We start from the raw sequence: 21,152 nt of genomic DNA on the forward strand, positions 1-21,152 counted from the left end.
TAGCCTGGGGTGGGGAGGGGACCATCCCGTTTATTATTATCTCTATTTTTATAGATGAGAGAACCAAGCAGAGAAAATAAGTGACTGGAGGCTGGATTTGAACTCAAACCTTGTTTGACACAGCATTCAGCACTTCCTCTATTATATCACCCCCCCATGACTATTATGTTATAACTAGCTCTATTAGAATTTTTATAATTTTCTCTTATTTGTTTGAGATTTCCCTTTTGTCTGTTTTAATCTCTGTGAGGTAGAATTGGATATTCCAATGAATCTACAATCATCTTGTTGATGTATAGGGTTTTCTTAGGGTGTTGATTACAGTTCACCTATGCCTGCTAATTCTGATTTCTATTAATATTAATAAACACTTAATGACAAATAGATTGGTCATTAATACTGGGATCCTGAAGAATGTCCTTTCTATAAACTCCCTTATTTCTGTAAAGGAAATGTGCATGGCTCATTTGTTTAGTATATCATTGCCATCATGAATTGGTTGGGGCGCCTTTGGATTTTACTTCTGAATCCTGGTCATTTCATGGACTCCATCCAGAGATAAACCAGTATTGGTGACACTTGAGAAGTCCATCGTCATGAACCTTTCTTCAGTGTTTACTCTTATTTTGATGATGTTGCACTTATTACAGAGCTAATTATTTAAATTGTAAGACTGTTTACCAGGTGATCTGAGAACAGTGATTAATCTTTCTCTTCCCTTTTGTAGAGGAAGAGTCAACTATGGCACAACTGCTTTGGGATGGTGAACCTTGTCTGTTGTTAATAATCTACAGTTTGTTGTTGTCATTTTTGTCTTTTAAATCATATCAAACTGTTTTCTCTCTGATGGTATGGTAGGTTCTCTTCCGGACAGTGGCTATGATGGTGCCCAACTACGCCCTCATTGCAGAAATCTCTCTTTACTCTTATGGGTTTCTGAATGCCAAACCCCTGTCTGTGAAGATTGTGATGACCTACAGGCTATGTTCTGAACAGCTTTCATCCCAGTTTCATTATGACTATGGCATGCGGGCTGTTAAAGCAGTATTGATTGCAGCTGGGAATCTCAAGCTGAAATTTCCGGATGAAAATGAAGATATCCTTGTAAGGAAATATCAGATCCATTCCTAACTTATGCAGGGGATCCAGATTAGGGAGGTGGAGAAGAACAGGAAGAAAAAGGTAGAGCTGTACTAGGGTGAGGTGACTGGGATATTCTCCCAGAGTGTCAAATTTAGAGACCTCTCATAGGCTTCATAGTTCTTTGGGAGAGTGAAGACAACAGATAAGCCCCCCATATATGGTTTTACTCATATGGAAATTCCAGTGTAGAAACTCCTTCCATTTATTGATTTATTGATTTGTTTTTTGCAAACCAAAACTTAACTAGGGTTAAGTAACTTGCCCAAGGTCACAGAGCTAGATAATTATTAAGTGTCTGAGGTCAGATTTGAACTCAGGTCCTCCTGACTCCAGGGTTAGTGCTCTATCCACTGTGCCATCTGGCTGCCTCAAATCCTTCCATTTATATGAATTGATTTTTTTAGTCCTGATTGAAATCCTGCCTTCAACAGAAACTTTCCTTATCAATAATTTGAAGGTTTGTGACTTTTCTAGTGTCACACAGTCAAGATATGTCCTAGGTAGGAGCTGAAGCCAGGTTTTCCAGACTTTTCCCCATGGCATGTTGCCCATCAACCCCCTAGTTGGCAAGAATATTTAATTCAACTGAGCAGCAACTGGGTGATGGACTGGGTGAACTGCTCTTTCAGCCCACCTTGCTTCATTGCTAATTTGTAGCACATTCCCTGGATACAGAAATTCCTTGTTATGAGTCTGAAATACTGTATTCATCTGTATAATTTCCTTTTCATTATGGTAATAAAATTTATGGTAATTGTACTGGCAATTTATTTATAGTCATTTTATTTTGATAAATTTATTATGATAGCTTTGTTATGGTAATGACAATTTAAAGGTGACACCTTGGTCACCAATATAATCATTATCTTCTACATGAACTTTTTTTTTTTCAGTTTTTACAAGGCAGTTGGGTTAAGTGGCTTGCCCAAGGCCACACATCTAGGTAATTATGAAGTGTTTGAGACTGGATTTGAACTCAGGTACTCCTGACTCCAGGGCTGGTGCTCTATCCACTGCACCACCTAGTTGCCCCCTATGTGAACTTTTTAAAATATTTTTTTTCCAACTACATGCAAAGATAGTTTATAGCAATCATTTTTTGTAAGGTTTTGAGTTTCACATTTTTATCCCTCCTTCCCTTCCCTCCCCCTTCCTTCTGAGAAAAAAAAATCTAATATAGTTATACTTGATATATTAATCATGATGTAAAAGAAGAATAAAATCAAAGAAGGTAAAAAGCACAATGAATAAGACAGCTTTTAAAAATTAAAGATAGTAAACTTAAATCTGAATTTAAACTCCATAGTTTGTTTTCTGAATTTGGATGGTATCTTCCATCTCAAGTCTTAGAATTGTCTTTGATTATTGTACTGATGAAATGAGCAAGTCCATTATGCTATATATGAACTTTTAAGATAGTTTTTAAGGTAGAATTTTGTTTGAGTTTTATTTTTAAATGTTTTTCATTGACTTTTTTTTTATTTTTGCAAGGCAATGGGGTTAAATGGCTTGCCCAAGGCCACTCAGCTAGTTATTAAGTGTCTGAGGCCAGATTTGAACTCAGGTACTCCTAACTCCAGGGCTGGTGCTCTATCCACTGCGCCAACCTAGCCACCCCTTTCATTGACTTTTTTTTTTAGATTTTTCAAGGCAATGGGGTCAATGGCTTGCTCAAGGCCACATGGCTAGGTAATTATCAATTGTCTGAGGTCAGATTTGAACCCAGGTACTTCTGACTCTAAGGCCGGTGCTCTATTCACTGCGCTACCTAGCCGCCCCTCTTTCATTGACTTTTAAAAAACATTATTCCCCCCTATCAAACCTTCCTTTGTAAGAAAGAGCAGTTTCTGACAAAGGGTGTATAATGAACCCAGAGTTGTTCTTTTGAGAAGAGGGAAATGTGTTTCACCTTCTTTTCTTTGGGGCAAATATTATTCACAGGAATTAATCTGAATTTAGCTGCTCTTTGGTTTTGTTTTCTAAAAAGTAGTTGGGTGTTTTAGTTCTTTCCACTTCACTTACCTCAGGTCTTCCTTTATTCCTCGGAATTCCTCTCAGTCCTTGCTTATGATTCTATAGTGTTCTACCATATCGATAGATCACATTCACCCTCTCCCCAGTGTTTTTGGCTTTCTCTCTGTCTTAGTATTTATAGGCTTCGTGGGAATTTTAGTGCACATGCATAATCAGCTTTCTATGCTTGATACTTTCAGCTTCTTCGATCAATAAAGGATGTGAATGAACCCAAGTTTCTGTCCCATGACATACCCTTGTTCAATGGAATAACGAGTGACCTGTTTCCTGGTATCAAGCTTCCAGAAGCTGATTATAATGTAAGTACCTTTGCTAGGCTGCTTTTTTCCTAACAGTTGTCTCATTGAGGAATTTAAGTAAGTTAATTTGAGTAAGTTGCTCTGACTGTAGAGTGAGGAACTGAGTTAACAGACTTTCATAAAGGCAGATGAAATTATTTTGTATGCTTTCTAGTTTGGTACTTAGTGAAATGGGATTCAAGTCACAGAAAATGTCTTATGTGACAAAAAGAAATTTTGTTTCCCAACATAAATTGTAATACTCAATCATCAGAACCATAACTTGTGTTGGGTGAATGGAGCTTTGTCCCAAGCCCCTCACATAGGGAGGCACATTTCTTCCCCACCATAACTGCTATTCTCTGCCAACCTAGGTCTTTGTGGACAAAGTCATCATCAGAGTAGAGTGATTCTTGATGTAAATGTACCAGGAGAGTGGTCTTGACTGTGAGAGTCAAGGAGAAGGCACCTTATCACTAGAACTTCCTTTCATCTCAACCTTTATGTGTCTAGTGATGGGTCAGCTCTTTCTCTCTTTGCATAACTGTTCTCTCTTTATTGTGTGTGTGGTACCCCCTTCTTCCTTATGATTGATATTATTTCATCTAATTGTTGTGTATGTATATTTTGATTTTTTTTTACCTCATGTGACTATATTTCTAGTAATAGATCTACAAATAGAATAAATACTACAGTTCAAACTAAAAATAAGGTAAATTAATAATGGTAATTTGACCTAATACATATCACAGGAGAGTGTTATGAAATACCAAAGCTGCCTCTATTGTAATTTATGATGCATGATGGATTGCATATTTACATCACGTGGGATGGTGGACTACCTAATATTTGTCCCTTCTCTGGTGCCTAACACTATGTGTTTTGTACACACAGGAGGAACTTAAATATTGAATTAAATTTTTCTTTTTTATAAGGCAATGGTTAAGTGACGTGCCCAAGGTTACACAGGTAATTATTAAATATCTGAGACCAGATTTGAATTCAGGTCCTTCTGACTCCAGGGCCAGTGCTGTATCCATTGTACAACCTAGCTGCCCCAATTAAATTGCTTTAGAAATATTCTAATTTTGCCATTTTTGGTGTGTATGAAATTTGTTTCCATAGTTTTTCCATATAAAAACATGTCACCACTTAAAGAAATTTATTTCCAAGAAGAAGAAACAGTTTGTGATACCTCAGCTGAAACTAATCAGGAGAACTTCTTCCTCCTGTTCAATGGAAAGCAGTCTTTCTTATTTTTCTTTTAATTCAGGATTTTCTGGAATGTGCTTATGAATGCTGCAAGATGCACAATCTTCAACCTGCTAAAGTATTTCTCGATAAAATGATTCAGACATATGAAATGATGATTGTTAGACATGGGTAAGATGATTTTGTCTCCTCAGTTGTTAAGTTATTCCATCATTATTTATTTACTTTCAATAATGAAGAGGTTAAAGTATTGGGATGAGCAAGATGGTGGTGTACATTGTCCACCTTCCACCATCTTCAGTCTGTTAAAGAATTTCTCATTAAAATGATTCAGACCTATGAAATGTTGATTACTAGACATGAATTCTTAGTTTTTAAGTTTTTCCATCATTTTATGTTTATTTTCAATAATGAAGAGATTAAAGCAATGGGAATAAACAAGATGGTAGAGTACATCTTTCTCTTCCACCTGGCTGCCAGTCATGTGCGGAGCTACAGTGGGCTGTGCTAAAACTCAAATGGGGGATCCTCTCTTCCCTGTCTTTGATTCTGAAGGGTTTTTCAGTCTATATAGTTCCATAGTTCTAGACAAGGCATGGCATTGGATGGGACTGGGTCAACTTTTCAAAAGTCATTAGCCAGCTGTCAGTAAGTAGCAGAATACTTTTTCCTCTGAGGCAGGGATAAGCTCAGTTTAAAGCAAAAAATTAGTGTAAGGAGAAAGAATGCTCTCTCCCTTTCAGTGTAAATAGAATCCGTAACTCAGTCAGCATTTATTAAGTGCCTACCTTATGCTTGCACTAGTATACAAAGAGAGGCAAAAGACAGTCTTTGGCTTCAGGGATTTCATAATCTAATGTCTTTGATATACTAGAATAGGCGAAATTAGTACACAAGGAAAGAAGAATCACCTAACCCCCACTCAATAATGGGGATTCTAAGCCTAGGTCCATAAAAACACTGTGATTGCTCTATTTCAAAATAATCGGTTTCCTTGGTAATCCTAAGTGTTTTATTCATTTAAAAACATTATTATGAGAGGGTGTCCCAAGGGCAAAGGGGGTCCAGAACACAAAAATGATTAAGATCTCCTGACCATGGACCAACTGGACCATTCCTGAATTTTGATTGCTTCTTGTTACTTCATTCTTCTTCCAACTGAAATTAGTCAAGAAGAGTCTGTCGTCTTCATCCCTGTTATGATTTAGGATTCTTCACTTTGTGAACTTGGAGATTTTTAAGTCATAACTGAAGATAGTTCGTCCTGGCCGATTTTATCTAGAAAGAGAAACCAAGGATTCAGAAACACTGAAAATTCAAGAAGAGACTAGCTGGTCCACTTTCATATATTTCATATATATTGGACTGTTCTTTCTTTGTGTATCAATGTCTTTTCTAGGACATCTAAAAGAATTCTGTCTACACTACAGGATGAATCAGTGAGTGTCTCCAGTCACTCCCCATTAGTATCCCTTCCAACCTTCTTGTCTAATAATTGTCCTAAAGGTTCATGCTTGTTGGGGAACCTTACGCGGGGAAGACGAAGGTTCTGCATGTGTTGGCTGACACACTATCGCTTATGAATGAACGTTCATATGGAGAGGAAGAGAAGGTCATTCACAGGACCGTGAACCCCAAGTCCATCACAATGGGACAGCTTTTTGGCCAGTTTGATCCAGTGTCTCATGAGGTCAGGAAACTTGGACAGATTTTAGAATTCGTTTTTCAGCAGGGTTTTTGCCAGATTTCCACTTCCTCAGATCTTGGCTTCATGTATATATATTCCTCTGGCTCCAGGGCTTCTTTTTTTACCCTCCCCTCCAACCCCCCAAAGAAATTATGGGATTAGGGAGTAAAAACTTTAACCTTCCTCAAAACTCTTTTTGGTTAAAAAAAAACCCAACTAAATGTAAATCACATTTAAACAAACTTCTCCCCACCAAATCCTTCATTTAACCCTACAACAAGAAATTTCCAGTTCTATCACTTTGGGGGGTGGGAGGGGAGAATTGTAAACTTTCTCATTCTATGATTTTTTTTTGGAGAGATATTTCTTTCTATGTTAGCTAATACTAACTTCCCTTTGTAATAAAGCACAGTTCTGTTCAAATACCCTATTTTTTTTGCCTCTTTTTTCATTTGTTAAACTGACTGTGCCCTTTTCATTTCTGTTATTTCCCCAAACCCTACATTGAACATCAGTTTAGCACTGTAGGATCCTGAATGATAATGATAAAATAACTTTCCAACTCTTTCCTTCCTTCACCTTTCTTAGTGGACAGATGGTATCGTTGCCAATACCTTTAGAGAATTTGCCCTGGCAGAGACCCCAGACCGCAAATGGGTGGTATTTGATGGACCCATTGATACATTGTGGATTGAAAGCATGAACACAGTTTTGGATGACAACAAAAAGGTAAATGATGTATTGTGAAAGTTGAATTTGGAATTCAAATTTACTGCAAAATTGCTTAGACTAATTAATATGTATTAATATATGGAAGGGATCTCAGAGGAGGTAATGCCTGCATCTCTACCATATCTCCTCCTTAAATATTTCTACTGATGTGAAACCTGCCCTGGTATTAGAGTCTTAGAGATAGAGCTGGAGGGACCTCTGAAATCTTTTCCAGCTTCCCTTATTTTACAGATGAGGAGACTTGAGGAGCACCAGTGAGGTGCTCTGGGTCACACACAGAGCCAGTAGCAGCCTCTGGCTCCACTATCAGTCTCAGTGGGACAGTGCTAGTGATTTGCTATTTTATGATAAAATCTGATAGTTCAAAATTTCAGCAGGACTTTTAGACTATCCTACATTGACCTAAAATTCCTCTCAGGAACTTCCATCCATGAGTTATATCATCTCATTTTTCCTCATATTGAGCTGAAAAATACCTTTATGTAACTTCTGTCCATTCATTCTAAATGACAGTCAAATATGGGGGATTTTTAAAGAGAAACATTAACAAACTGGGGATGATGAGACCTATTCCTTAGACCTTGTGGGTTGGTGACTGTTTCACCTGAAAAAGAGGAGACTTGTGCTAAGACTGGTATGGGAAGGGGCTCAATAGTTAATTTGTGGTATTAGAAGAAGAGATTATAGATTTCAAGTTCAGAAGGTATCTCAAAGGTCATCTGCTTTAACCCCTGATGTGACAGAAGACGAAACTGAGGTCCACAGGTCATGTTGATGTTTGGTTCAGACACTGGTCCTCAGCCTCCAAATCCTAGCCCTTTCTGCCACCCTGAGCCTTGGCTGGTCTCTGATTCTGGATACCTTTAGGAAATGAAAACAAATCATTTTTTCCTACCTCAAGTGAATTCTTAGGTAATGCCTTTGAAAGGTGGGGACTGGATTTTCCTAATTGTCTCTCTTGAAATTCTTGCCTTCAGCTTTGCCTGATGAGTGGGGAGATCATCCAGATGTCTGCTCAGATGAGCCTCATCTTTGAAACTATGGACCTTTCCCAGGCCTCGGTAAGTTGGCAGCTGAACCTGGGGCAGCTGAGGAACATTTTATTGGTAGGTAGATTAAAAAAAAATAGCAAGCCACATACTAAGTGGGCATTTCTAAATACACAGAAGTATGAAAAAAAGGGAAGTTCGATCACAGAACTGTAGCTTTCCACTGGATATGATATGATTAATATATAATGTTATATTATAAAAGCATAAAATAAATCCGACCTCTTAATTAAAAAACCCTTAATAATCTTTTTGGTTTTTCTTTATTGCCCTTTTCCTTGTTCCCTCCTTCCTTTCTCATTAACCCTCATTTGAAAAAAGAAAAACAACCTCCTTGTAACAAATGTGCATAGAGAAGTAAAACAAGCCCCACCCCCCCATAGACCATGACTACATTTGATTCTGTCCCCTCTGTTAGAGGGTGGACATTTTCACTGGTCCTCAGAACGATTGTTATCCATTTCTTTGCTCAGAGTTCTCATATCCTTCAAAGTCATTCTCTTTTTACTATTGTAATTATCTAAATTGTTCTCCTGATTCTGCTTACTTTTTTTCCATCTGTTCATGCAAGTTTTTTCAGGCTTCTCTGAAATTATTTAGTCAATTCTTTGTAGTTCAATAACTTTCCGTTATTCTGATGTGTGCTCCCTAAGTATCCTGTTTTTTGTGACAGCAGAGAGAGCCGCTATATATAATTTTGTGCTTCTGGGTCCTTTTCCTTTGTCTTTGATCTGTTGGGGATTTGGATCTTGTAGCTAGATGGTGCTCTGAATAGTATGTTGGTCCTGAAGTCAGGAGGACCTGAGTTCAAATTCTGTCTTAGATACTGATTAGCTGTGTGACCTGAATGCCTCACATCTAGGACCATCTCCAGTCATCCTGATTCATATCTGACCACTGAACCCAGATGGCTCCAGAGGAGAATATGAGGCTGGTGATTTAGCCCAGCACCCCCTCACTCAAATCCAGTTCACATATATGTTATTCAATTCACTTCCTTGATGTCATGGTCTTTGAAAATGAAGGACAACATCATCACTTGGTCAAAGGGTGCACACAAGTTGGTAACTTGCTGAAGATGGGTCCGTATTGCTTTCAGAAAGGTTGGACAAATTCACAGTTTCACCAACAGTGCATTAGTGTGCCCCCTTAGCCATCGTCCTTTTCATTTTTGTCATCTTCACTGTAAAGTAGACATCTTTGCCTTGTTTTCTTAAGCCAGCCACTGTCAGTCGCTGTGGTATGATCTACATGGAGCCCCTCCAGCTGGGCTGGGAACCACTGGTCACTTCTTGGTTGGATTCCTTAGAGGAACCTCTAGACAGAAAGGAATATCAGGATCTTTTGCACCTACTCTTTGATTGGTTGATAACCCCGGCTCTTCGACTTCGTCAGAAAAAATGCAAGGTGGGTTGAGTTACAAACCAAGTTGGTGTCCTTGTTTCTTTTTCTTTTATATTGCTACCACTTCCCAGTGGCTCCTCTCCCCAACCAGGCAGAGTCTTCCCCATGACAGGGTCAGTCTAGCTTTTTGAATGCTTCCTATTTTGACAAAGTGTCCCAGAAGGAAGGTGAAAGACAAAAGGTATCCCTTGGATGGATCTCAGATCATGTGAACCCAGATATTCAGGCCAGCCAGGAATGAATCCTTTCCTTCCTCAGTTCTGTCTCTTTCAATCCTTACTTCTTAAACTCCATAAGTTCATAGATTATAGCTGGATGGTAACCAGGGCTCATTGAATCATTTTGAACGAATGAATGAGTGAAAGTCAATAGCTACTCACTTTCATTGGTCCTTAGACAAGTTTTCTATTGAATTATGAATTCTGTGTGACCTCCCTTCATAGACAAGCCTCAATTGTCCTTTTGCTTCTACAGGAGCTGATTCCTACCAGTAACAGCAATGCTGTCGTCTCTCTCACTCGCCTCTTTGAAGTCTTGCTTGCTAAAGTGGCTGCCGCCGACCCGAACAGTAAACACATCCGTGTTTGGATCATGGTTGGTTTTTCTTCCCATTTTCCCTTTTTCCTGGTCCCTCGCATCTTATGCCTTCCATTTACAACAACAACAACAATAATAATGCTAATGCTAATGCTAATACATATTTACTGGTTGATTGATGAAAGCAACTTACAGGGTTTGGGAATCTGAATTCCGTGAGATCCTCCAATAACTTGACTTCCTAGAGGGTATTGGATGGACTTGTTGGACTGGACACTGCTCTTTGAGCTCTTCCTTAGTGATATAAGTTCAGACTGCTCTTCATTGACCTTTTTTCAGGTTAAGCTCAAATATACTGTAGACTGTGAGCCCTGGCTCTTTCTGATGATTTCCATTTTCTTCCTCAACCCTAACTGCCACATTTAACAGACTAGGCTTGCTCCTTTTACATTAAAATTGAAAGCTTCATAAATATAAGCTATATAATTTTTTTGTTATATTTACCTCAGTTCAGTTTAAAGAATTTTTTTTAATTTTACCTATGGAATTCCCTTTTTTGATATCAATGAATACCTTCTTGGTCACTTATAATCTTAACAAGTTGTCTGGGGTCGACAAAGGTTAAGAAATTTATCCATGTACTCACAGCTAGGATGTATCAGAAATGGGTCATAAACAGAGGTCCTCTAGACTCTGAGGGCAGTTCTCTAATCAACCAACAAGCATCTTTTATGCTCTTTACTGTATATCAGACACTGGAGACACAAATGCAAACAAAGAGAAATACCCTTCCCTCAAGGAGCTTGCATTCTAATAGACAAAACAGAATATAAAAGGGGATTTGGGAAGCAAGTGTGATTAGGGGTCCCCCATGGTGATGAAAGCTGTACAACTGAGGGATAAGTGCTCTGAGATCCCTTTCCCAAATTGAGGTTGCAGAAGAACTGCCAATGGGAAAAAGGCTCTAGGATTAGGCATAGAGACCCCTAAAATGGAACTTCTGGAAAGAAATAACAGTAAAGTGATTAAGGAGTTTTTAGGTATGGGCTTTTTGCCAAAGATTACAAACTTAGATTAAGGTCTTTTGATTAAAAAACAAACAAAAATCCTTTCCACTTAGAAAGAATGCCTAGAAAGAATGTTTTCTGTAAAACATAGTCTTAGGTTCCCAGGCCATGGTTTTCAAAGTTATCTATACTGAGCCCCAACTTCTCTCATCTTTTTTGTGGAGGAATGTGATCAGACGCTGTTTGGTACTTTTTAAATTATTGGTCTCTTTTTGGCAACCTAGAGTTTTTTCTTTCTCACAGATGTTTGGAAATCTGATGAGTAAGAGAGGAGGCCTTTGGATTCAGAGGCAGTCTTTTTCGATGAACCACGAAGGAAGTGGTTGAAGAGATCAGAGAATTGGTCCCTTGGCCTGCAGGAGGATGGAGAGAAGTTTGATGAAGCCAACCTGAGTGGGTCAGGATTGGAAGTTCAGTTAGCCTGGCCGGCTTTGGCAGACACCAGGCTTTGGCAGTGTAAGAAGCCAAGTGTGGCAGTGTAAGAAGGTCTGGTCAAGGTGACCTTAGCAAGTAGGATCATAGTGTGCTAGATCAGGAATGGAAAGAGATATCGGAGATTGCTTAGTAGCCCCTTCACTTTGTAGAAGTCCATGAGGTGACTTGGCCAAGGCTACCCAGTAGTAGCCTCAGAGGTGGAATTTGTACCATGGAGTTACCTTGAACTCTTGCAGTAGAACTGATTGTTAAATTTTCATCAAGTCAGAAAATTGAGCATATTAATTTTTTATTTTATTTTATTTTTTTTAGGTTTTTGGCAAGGCAAATGGGGTTAAGTGGCTTGCCCAAGGCCACACAGCTAGGTAATTATTAAGTGTCTGAGACTGGATTTGAACCCAGGTACTCCTGACTCCAAGGCCGGTGCTTTATCCACTACGCCACCTAGCCGCCCCCATATTAATTTTTTAGATGCTATTTTTAATTAATGTTATTTGAAATTAATGAATTAAAACAAGCATTTCCACAACATAGTTCAATAAAAAAGAAGATTGAATATGAAACTGCATATCTACTGTGCACAACTTGTTATTCCTTTAGATTATATAACAAAATGGTCATTATAATACTTAATTTTGTGGGTATTCAGTTTATCTAGCCCCCTAAAAGAGAAAGGGAAGAAAAGGATAAAAACTGACTTAAGAGGGCAGTGGCCCTGATTTTTAAAAGAGAAGGCAAGTGTGTTTTTATGAAGCTATCTCATGGGATTATGGAAGGACCAGATTAGATAATACAGATAAAACACTTTGCAAGACTTAAAAGTGACTATCTGTGCTGGCTCTTATTAGCTAAGCTAGAGTGTTGATGGAAAGTGCTGATTCTGGCCAGGCTGTGGAGCAGTGAATCTCTTTGAAATGAAGACAGTTGTTGTATTTGAGTGAATCCTATGGGGGCTGTATACTGTGATGATGATTGTCCTCCATTTTCGAAGAAGACCATGATATCAGGGGAGGCAATGCCATGACAAGCATAAGAACTGTATTTTAGAGAGGGGATGCTATGCTAAGTTCCCAGCATCACTTTCTCTCCCTGAGTAATCTGGGTCCAATGGACAGATGTGAATCAGGATGACTAGAGATGGCCCTGGATGAGAGCCTGTCAACATTAAGTGACTTGTCCAAGGTCACACAGCTAGTGAGACTCAAGTGTCTGAATTCCAAGGCCAGTACTCTATCCACTGCACCACTGGAGCTACCCAAATTAACCTGCTCACCTAACCTAACCTGTAAAAGTCAGAGATGTTTTGATGCAATATAAGTACCTAATAAAGATCAGAGAACTATAGCACTTTGGAGCTGGAAGGGACCACAAGAGACTAACCCATATCCGACCCAGGGTCCCTGCCACAGCATACCTGAAAAGTGATATCCCCCCATTAGACTCTCAGTCAATCAATAAACTTTCATTAAGTGTCTCCCAAAACACCCTGGTTCTGTAGGACAGGGACTGGCACATAATAAGTGACTACAAGATGCTTTTTGATTGAATGAAGTGGTTGTCCATCATCTTGAATATCTCCAATGAGGGGGAACTCAACCCTTCAGAGGCAGCCCAAGAAATCACACTTTTTGTAGAATTCAGCAGTGATTTATTTTTTAATCTAGAAAACTCCTCTCCATTATACTTGGTTGTGAAAATATGATTTTCAGTCCCCAGTTGAACAACTTAAAGACTTTTCTTTAAGTCTTTTCCCCCCTTCAAAGATAGTGATTCAGCAAAGTTGCAGGTTACAAAATAAATCCTCAAAAATCAACTGCATTTCTATAGCAGGACAAGACATAGGAAGCAATAATAGAAAGGGAGCTCTCATTTTAAATAACTGAAAAATTCATAAAATATCTGGAGATCAACCTCCCAAAGCACTCAAAAGCCCTATAAAGATTCAATTTTCAATCCTTTTTTTTTTTTTTTTTTTTTTTTTTTTAGATTTTTGCAAGGCAAATGGGGTTAAGTGGCTTGCCCAAGGCCACACAGCTAGGTAATTATTAAGTGTGTGAGACCGGATTTGAACCCAGGTACTCCTGACTCCAAGGCAGGTGCTTTATCCACTACGCCACCTAGCCACCCCAACGCCACCTAGCCGCCCCTCAAGCCTTCTTTAAAGAAATAAAGAATAATCTAAACAGTGTTCATGGCTAGATCATGCCAATGAAATACAAATGACAATACTATCAAAATGAATTTAGACTTTTATTGTTATACCTATCAAAATTCAAAAGGATATTTAACTTAATAGGATGAGAGTAAAATTCATTTAGAAAAACAAAAGGGTAATGATGAAAAGAAGGATAAAGGGGGACAGTACCTCTAGATCTTGAACTATATTATAAAGGAGCAGTCGTCTAAACCAACCGGTATGTATTAAAGGAGAGAGAGGGAAGGAGGACTAGAGAGGGAGGGTGGGAGGGAGGGAGGGAAAGAGAGAGAGATAGTTAGATTATGGCATATACTAGACAGGGAAGGTTCTGAAACAAAAGAAGCAATAAACCAGTGTTTTGACAAAGAGGAAAATGTAAATTACCTAGGGGAAAGTCTCCTATTTGGTTAAAAGCTGCTGGGAAAACTGGAAAAGTCTGGCAGAAATTAGTCTTACACCAACTCTATACATTCTAATTGAAAGCATGAGTTTATAGTAAAAATCATACTAAGAAGAGAAACATCACATTCCCCTCATAGGTATGAGTAAGAAATAAATTCCTAATCAAAACAGATAAATGAAATTTAAAAGATAAAATAGATAATTTGGATTAACTAAAATTGAAAAGCTTCTGAATAGGAAACAATACATCTAGAAGAAGAAAGGAAGTGGTTGCAAGGGGGAAATATTTGTATCAGATTTCTCTGATTAGGATCTGAAAAGGCAATTCAAGAAACAAACAATAGTTAAACAAACATATAAATAAATATGGTTAGTGGTTATTCCTTAGTAGATAAATGAGCAAAGGATCAAAGGGAAAACATGAAAATGTTTACAAAAGAATTGTAAAATATTTACAACTATATGAAAGAATGTTCAAAATCATTATTAATAAGAGAAATGAAATGAAAACAACTTTTTGTTTTGTTTTGTTTTTTAGTTTTTTGCAAGGCAATGGGGTTAAGTGACTTGCCAAGGTCACACAGCTGGGTAATTATTAAGTGTCTGAGGCTGGATTTGAACTCAGGTCCTCCTGACTCCAGGGCCCGTGCTCTATCTACTGTGCCACCTAGCCGCCCCCAAAACAACTTTTAAGATTTCTCCTCATATCTTGCAAATTGGTGAAAATGACCAAAATGTGTTGTAATTAGAATTTTTAAAAGGGTAAACTGTGATAGATCATGAAAAATAAAATTTATAAGGAGGGACATTCTACCTGTCAATAAATGGTCAATGTTTTGACTGTCAAGTACCCCAAGCAAAAGAACTGCTCCTCCTTTATGGGTTTTGAGGAACAGAGTAGATGACATCATGGGATTAAAGGCAATATGATTATTTATCAAACTGAGGCAAGGGAACAAGATGATAAGTTGGAAGCTTGGTAAGGGACCTCTCTAACCCCAGTTTCTCTCTTGAAATTAAAACATATTCACTGAATGTAGGTATGAAATAATAGCTCACAGTTTTGGACAGCAATCCAGACAATCTTGAAGGATAGTAGATATCAGGCCCAAACTTCCTTTCTATTCACATACAGTACTCAAAGTTAGCAAAAATTCTTTGAGGCATGAAAACTGGATTAAAATTTTATTTATTTAAGGCAATGGGGTTAAGTGACAGGTTACAGAGTTAGGCAATTATTAAGTGTCTCAGGTCAAATTTGAAGTCAGGTCCTCTTGACTCCAGGGTGGGTCTTTATCCACTGTACCACCACCTAGCTGCCTTGAAAACTAGATTTTTAAACTTAATCCATTACAGGCCTGCTGAATTTTGAACTAAATTCAGATAAAAAAAATGGTGACTTAAGCAGTAATAGGAAAAATTCAATTAATTGTAAATTTGACCAATAAGAAAATGATAAAGAATCAGTCTTTTTTTTAATTTAAAAAATTTTCCAGTTACATGCAAAGATAGTTTTCAGCATTCATCCATTTGCACATTTATGAGTTCCACATTTTTCTACCACCCTCCCTTCCCTGCCCCCTTCCCCACAGTGGCAAACAGTTTGGTAAAAGTTGTGCATGTAAAGTGTTTAACATATTTCCATATTAGATGTGTTGTGAAAGAGGAATTAGACCTAAGAGAAAACATACCATAAGTAATAAAGAAAAAACATAAAAGAAGTTTTAAAAAGTGATCATAGGGGCACCTAGGTGATGCAGTTGATAGAGGCCCTGGAATCAGGACTGTGTGACCTTGGACAAGTCACCTAACTCCATTGCCTTGCAAAAAATGGAAAAAAAAAAAAGAAATACTAAAAAAGCAATCATAGTATGTTTTGCTCTGCATTCAAACTCTATAATTTTTTCTATTTGGATGATATTTCATCTTTGATCCCTGAAATGCTGAGAGGAGTTGTGGCCATCATAGTTGAACATCTCACAATGTTTTTGTTAATGTGTATAATGTTTACTGTGTTCTGTTCCCTTCCCTCAGTATCAGTTCATGCAAGTCTTTCCAGGCTTTTTTAGAGTCTGGCCATTCATGATTTCTTATAATAGTATAAATAATAATATTCCATAGCATTCTTATACCACTATTTGTTCAGCCATTCCCCAATTGATGGACATCCTCTCAATTTTCAATTCTTTGCTGTAATTATTTTTGTACATATGGAACTTTTCCCATATTTTATAATCTCTTTGGAATGATAACCTAGTCGAAGTATTGGTGGATCAAAGGGTATGCAGTTTTATAATCCTTTGGGCATAGTTGACATTGCTCTTGAGAATGGTTGGATCAATTTACAACTCTACCAGCAATGCATTAGTATCCCAGTTTTCCCACATCCTCTCCAAGATGGATCATTTCCCTTTTTTTGTCATCTTAGCCCATCAGATAGGTGTGAGGTGGCTTCTCAAAGTCATTTTAATTTTCATTTCTCTAGGGCAGTTAGGTGGTACAGTGGATAGAGCACTGGCCCTGGAGTCAGGAGGACCTGAGTTCAAATCCAACTGCAATCACTTCGTAATTACCTAGCTGTGTGACTTTGAGCAAGTTACTTAACTCCACTGCCTAGCCCCCCCCAAAAAAATTGCATTTCTCTAATCAATAATGATTAGGAGCATTTTTTTTCATATAACTATAAATAGCTTTAATTTCTTCATTTGAAAACTACCTGTTCATATCCTTTGACCATTTATCAGTTGGAGAATGACTTATGTAAAAATTGTTGACCAGTTTTCTACATTCCTTCTAATCTAAACTGTATTGGTTTTATTTATTTGTTTTTTATTGATACTTTATGTTTTCAGTTACATGCTATGGTAGTTTTTCAACATTCATTCACTTGCACCTTTATAAGTTACATATTTTTCTACCCCTCCCTTCCTACCTCCCCTCTTCCCTTGGTGATGAATAGTCTGATAAAAGTTGTATATGTACATTCATATTTAGCATTTTTTCATATTAGTGATTTTGTGAAAGAGGAATTAGAACTTGGGGGGGCGGGAATAGAAAACCATGAAATTGAAAGGAAAAATGTAAGAGGAATTTTAAAAAAGTGACCATAGTCCTACACTCAGATTCCATGGGTTTTTTTTTTCCTTCTTGGGATGTGGGTGGTGTTGTCTATAATAAGATCCCAGGATTGTCCTTGATCTCTGAACTGTGGAGAGAAGCTGCATCCATCATAGCTGATCAACTCACAATGTTGTTGCTAATGTGTGTAGTAATGTTCACTTAGTTCTGCTCCCTTTGCTCTACATCAGTTCCTATAATCATTCCATGTTTCTCTAAAGTCCATCCGTTGGTTTCTTAAAGAACAATAGAACTCAATAACATTTATATATCATAACTTGTTCAGCCATTCCCCAATTGATGGGTGATTCTTTGCCACTACAATAGGAGCTGCTGTAAATATTTTTGAACATGAGGCTTCAACCATTTTTTATGGTTTCTTTTGGCTATAGGTCTAGTATTGGTATTGCTAAGGATATGATCAGTTTTATTGTTCTTTGGACATAGTTCCAGATATTGCAAAACCTTTTTTAATATAGTTGAGATCATCCATTTTGCAATTTATAATGTTTTCTGTCTGTTTTTTGGTTGTAAACTTCTCTGCTCTCCCTAGATCTGACAGATAGAATATTTCGTGTTCTCTTCAGAATCAATCTTAATTTTATCAAATGGCAACAGTAAATGGTGTAGGCTTTGGGTGTCCAAGCTTTTAGTTCTTCTGGCTGCATTGCCCAACAAAAATTTGTCAAGGGTGGTGTTAAGGGTTAAGCTTGTCTGTGATGTTGCAGCATTTTCCAAAAGCAGAATGTGGGCCACCTGAAAGGGCTTTGAGGGCCATGGGTTGGACAAACCTGCGTAAGGGTTATGAAATGATAAGAGACACATACATTGTTGGTGGAGCTGTGAAGTGGTGTAATCATTTTGGAAAGAGATTTGTAATTGTGCAAATAAAGTGACTAAAATATTTGAACCAAATCTTTGAACCATACACATATATCTCAAGGAAACCATGGATTCCAAAAAAGTTCCCATATACTCCAAAATATTTATAGCAGCACTTTTTTGATTGCTAACAGCTAGAAACAGAGTAGATGCTTATCAGTTGTGGAGTGGCTAAACAAATTCTGGTAAATGAAAGTAATGGAATATAACTGTGCTGTAGGAAATGATGCGTGCATATGATCAATACAGAGAAGCCTGGAAAGATCTCTATGAACTGATGGAGAATGAAATGAGCAGAACCAAGAAAAAAATTTAAAATTACTATGTAGGTAAAATAATTAAACACCCTAAAAATTAAAAGAAAATTAACAAAAATCAGAAAGATCCAGCATGATTTTCACAAACTAACCCTTCATGAAGATGGTAACACATGTCACATGTTTTTGGACTTTTTCAGTGTGTCAATCAGTTGTACTGATTTTTTTTAATTCATCATAGGAGATGACTCTCAGGGAGGGAGAGGGAAGGAATACTTGATGGTGATAAATAGAAAATAGCAGTAAAAACTTATTTTAAAAACAGTAAATCCTATTTTTGTCCCAACAGGCCTGCTTTATATTCTCTTTGATTTGGTCCATTGGAGGAAGCTGTGACACAGATGGACGTCTTGTCTTTGATAGCTTTGTCAGAGAAATTATAGCAGGAAGGAATGAAGAACACCCATTACCACCAGGGTTGGGCAAATGGGAATGCAACTTTGAAGAAAAAGGCCTGGTCTATGACTATACATATGAGGTATGAGATCACCTGCATGGGTGAGTGGATGCTGAAATTGGCCCAAGGGGGAAAGCTCCTTTGGCCCCTGAGTCTAGAATTTTGTCCAATGGTAATATAAATTGAATAGGGGTTAAGGTCCCAGAGTACACTACAAGGAGGCATGGAGATATCTGAGAGACAGTTAATTGAGCCAACTTTAATGAGAGGAAAGACTCTTGCTAGGAGGAACAACCAGATATAGGATACTCCAGTATAACTGGTCATTGAATTTTCATCTGGACCAAGTCGGCATTGGGAAGAGGAAGCTGTGGTGATGATTTATGCTGTGGGTAGCAACTGGAGAAATGGAGGCCAGTCAGTGTTTTCGCACTCACCTGGGCAGAGCCCTCAGTGGTTTTTTGCTTGGTATTGTTGCAGCAGGTCTTCCTATGTATGAAAAGGCAATGCAAAGAGTTTGAACTTCTTTTTTTTTTTTTTTTTTTTAGTTTTTTTTGCAAGGCAAATGGGATTAAGTGGCTTGCCCAAGGCCACACAGCTAGGTAATTATTAAGTGTGTCTGAGACTGGATTTGAACCCAGGTACTCCTGACTCCAGGGCAGGTGCTTTATCCACTATGCCACCTAGCCGCCCAGTTGAACTTCTTTTTAATGGGCATGGGTTGACCACTCAATTCACATAATTTCAGTTTCTCTACTCTTTTTTCTTTTTAGTTTTTTTTTTGCAAGGCAAATGGGATTAAGTGACTTGCCCAAGGCCACACAGCTAGGTAATTATTAAGTGTCTGAGACCAGATTTGAACCCAGGTACTCCTGACTCCAAGACTGGTGCTTTATCCAATACGCCACCTAGCTGCCCCCAGTTTCTCTACTCTTAAAGAGGATTATCCAAATATATCTTATTTTAAGCAACCCAGTCTAGACATGAACATCCTAATTTAGATATGATATAAACCATACATCATCTTTTACTTTATTGAAAGATACTCAACAGGATTTCTTTAAATAGGTGTATTGGAAATAGGTTGAAATTTGCAAATTTGATTGAAACCACTGTTTTCTGATTGTATAATGTGTGGCACATCTACACAAAGATTCAGAGTAACTGTGTTACATTTGATCTATTTATATGAATTTATTTTTATTAGCTCAATGATTCCATTCCATTGTAAGCTCCTTGAGGAGGGAAGGGACTGTTTCTTTTTTAAATGTGTATATCTAGCATTTTACATTGTGTCTAGTACAAAGAAGATACTTAATAAATATGTATAATTGTCTAATTAGTTTATTTTTGAGTTTAATAAAAATTGGAAAATCCCTTATTCTCCTTTGCTTGGGATCTTGTTAAACTACTTTCCCCAATATTTGTACTTATAGAAGGGAATTTTGAAGAAACGGGAAATGGTGGGTCAAGAGGAGCTAGAGTAGGAAATGAAAAAATGGGTAAATTTGATCATTGGACTCTTTTAAAAGTTATGTGGTATTTGTTTAGTCATAAAAATAAAGAAAATATATATCAAATCTTCCAAAGCAAACATGATAATTTAAAAAATAAATGAAGAAAATCTTTCAATTATATTAAATCCACAGATTTAACCATATATATATATATATATATATATATTTTTTTTTTTTTGTAGTTGAAGAACCGAGGCCGGTGGGTTCACTGGAATGAATTAATTAAAAGTTCCTCTTTAGGAGAAAAGAGTACCAAGATTCAAGAAATTATAGTTCCTACGATGGACACAATTAGATATACTTTTTTAATGGACTTATGCCTTTCCTTTGAGAAGTAAGTAATTCTCTTAAACTCTGACATTCTAAATCTAATCATTTAATTTACTGAGAATTCTATTGCTAGAAGGAACTTGGAAGTCCTTTTGCCCAGGGATTCTTCACCTTTTTTTGGTTTCATGAGCCTTGGGCTTCCCTTCCTGTAAGCATGTTGTTAAATAAGTAAAGCAAAATCTATAGGATTACAAAATAGATCAGTCATATTGAATTAGAATTAAAAATTAGAATTAAAATTTTGTAATCCTCAGGAAATCCCAGCTTTAGGCCAAGTCCCTCCTTTTCAGGTGAGAAAATTAATTGAGATGGTAAACTATAGAGACAGGATGCAAAGGATTTTCCCTAGGCCTAATGAAGATTTCATTATTCTGAAGGGTTAGCATTTTCTTTACTAAATAATAGCTCATATAGA

The 21,152-nt window shown here is 37.4% G+C and overlaps 1 protein-coding gene across 11 annotated transcripts in view; it reads left to right on the forward strand.

Annotated features, from left to right (window-relative positions):
* The window catches only part of DNAH12 (dynein axonemal heavy chain 12), a 174,806-nt gene that overhangs the window by 60,487 nt on the left and 93,167 nt on the right, over positions 1 to 21,152 (forward strand). For 10 of the 11 annotated variants that reach the window (XM_074198897.1, XM_074198898.1, XM_074198901.1 and 7 more), the window contains 10 exons: positions 859 to 1,104; positions 3,357 to 3,476; positions 4,729 to 4,838; positions 6,174 to 6,357; positions 6,943 to 7,083; positions 8,064 to 8,147; positions 9,354 to 9,542; positions 10,014 to 10,133; positions 18,783 to 18,971; positions 20,590 to 20,741. In XM_074198897.1, coding sequence (XP_074054998.1) covers positions 859 to 1,104; positions 3,357 to 3,476; positions 4,729 to 4,838; positions 6,174 to 6,357; positions 6,943 to 7,083; positions 8,064 to 8,147; positions 9,354 to 9,542; positions 10,014 to 10,133; positions 18,783 to 18,971; positions 20,590 to 20,741 — 1,535 coding nt within the window. Of the gene's footprint in view, positions 1 to 858; positions 1,105 to 3,356; positions 3,477 to 4,728; positions 4,839 to 6,173; positions 6,358 to 6,942; positions 7,084 to 8,063; positions 8,148 to 9,353; positions 9,543 to 10,013; positions 10,134 to 11,386; positions 11,600 to 18,782; positions 18,972 to 20,589; positions 20,742 to 21,152 lie in introns of those variants that run through there. The other variant, XR_012471044.1, reaches the window with a different exon arrangement.

This window comes from Macrotis lagotis, chromosome 8 (assembly GCF_037893015.1).
Source record: "Macrotis lagotis isolate mMagLag1 chromosome 8, bilby.v1.9.chrom.fasta, whole genome shotgun sequence".
Lineage (NCBI taxonomy): Eukaryota > Metazoa > Chordata > Mammalia > Peramelemorphia > Peramelidae > Macrotis > Macrotis lagotis.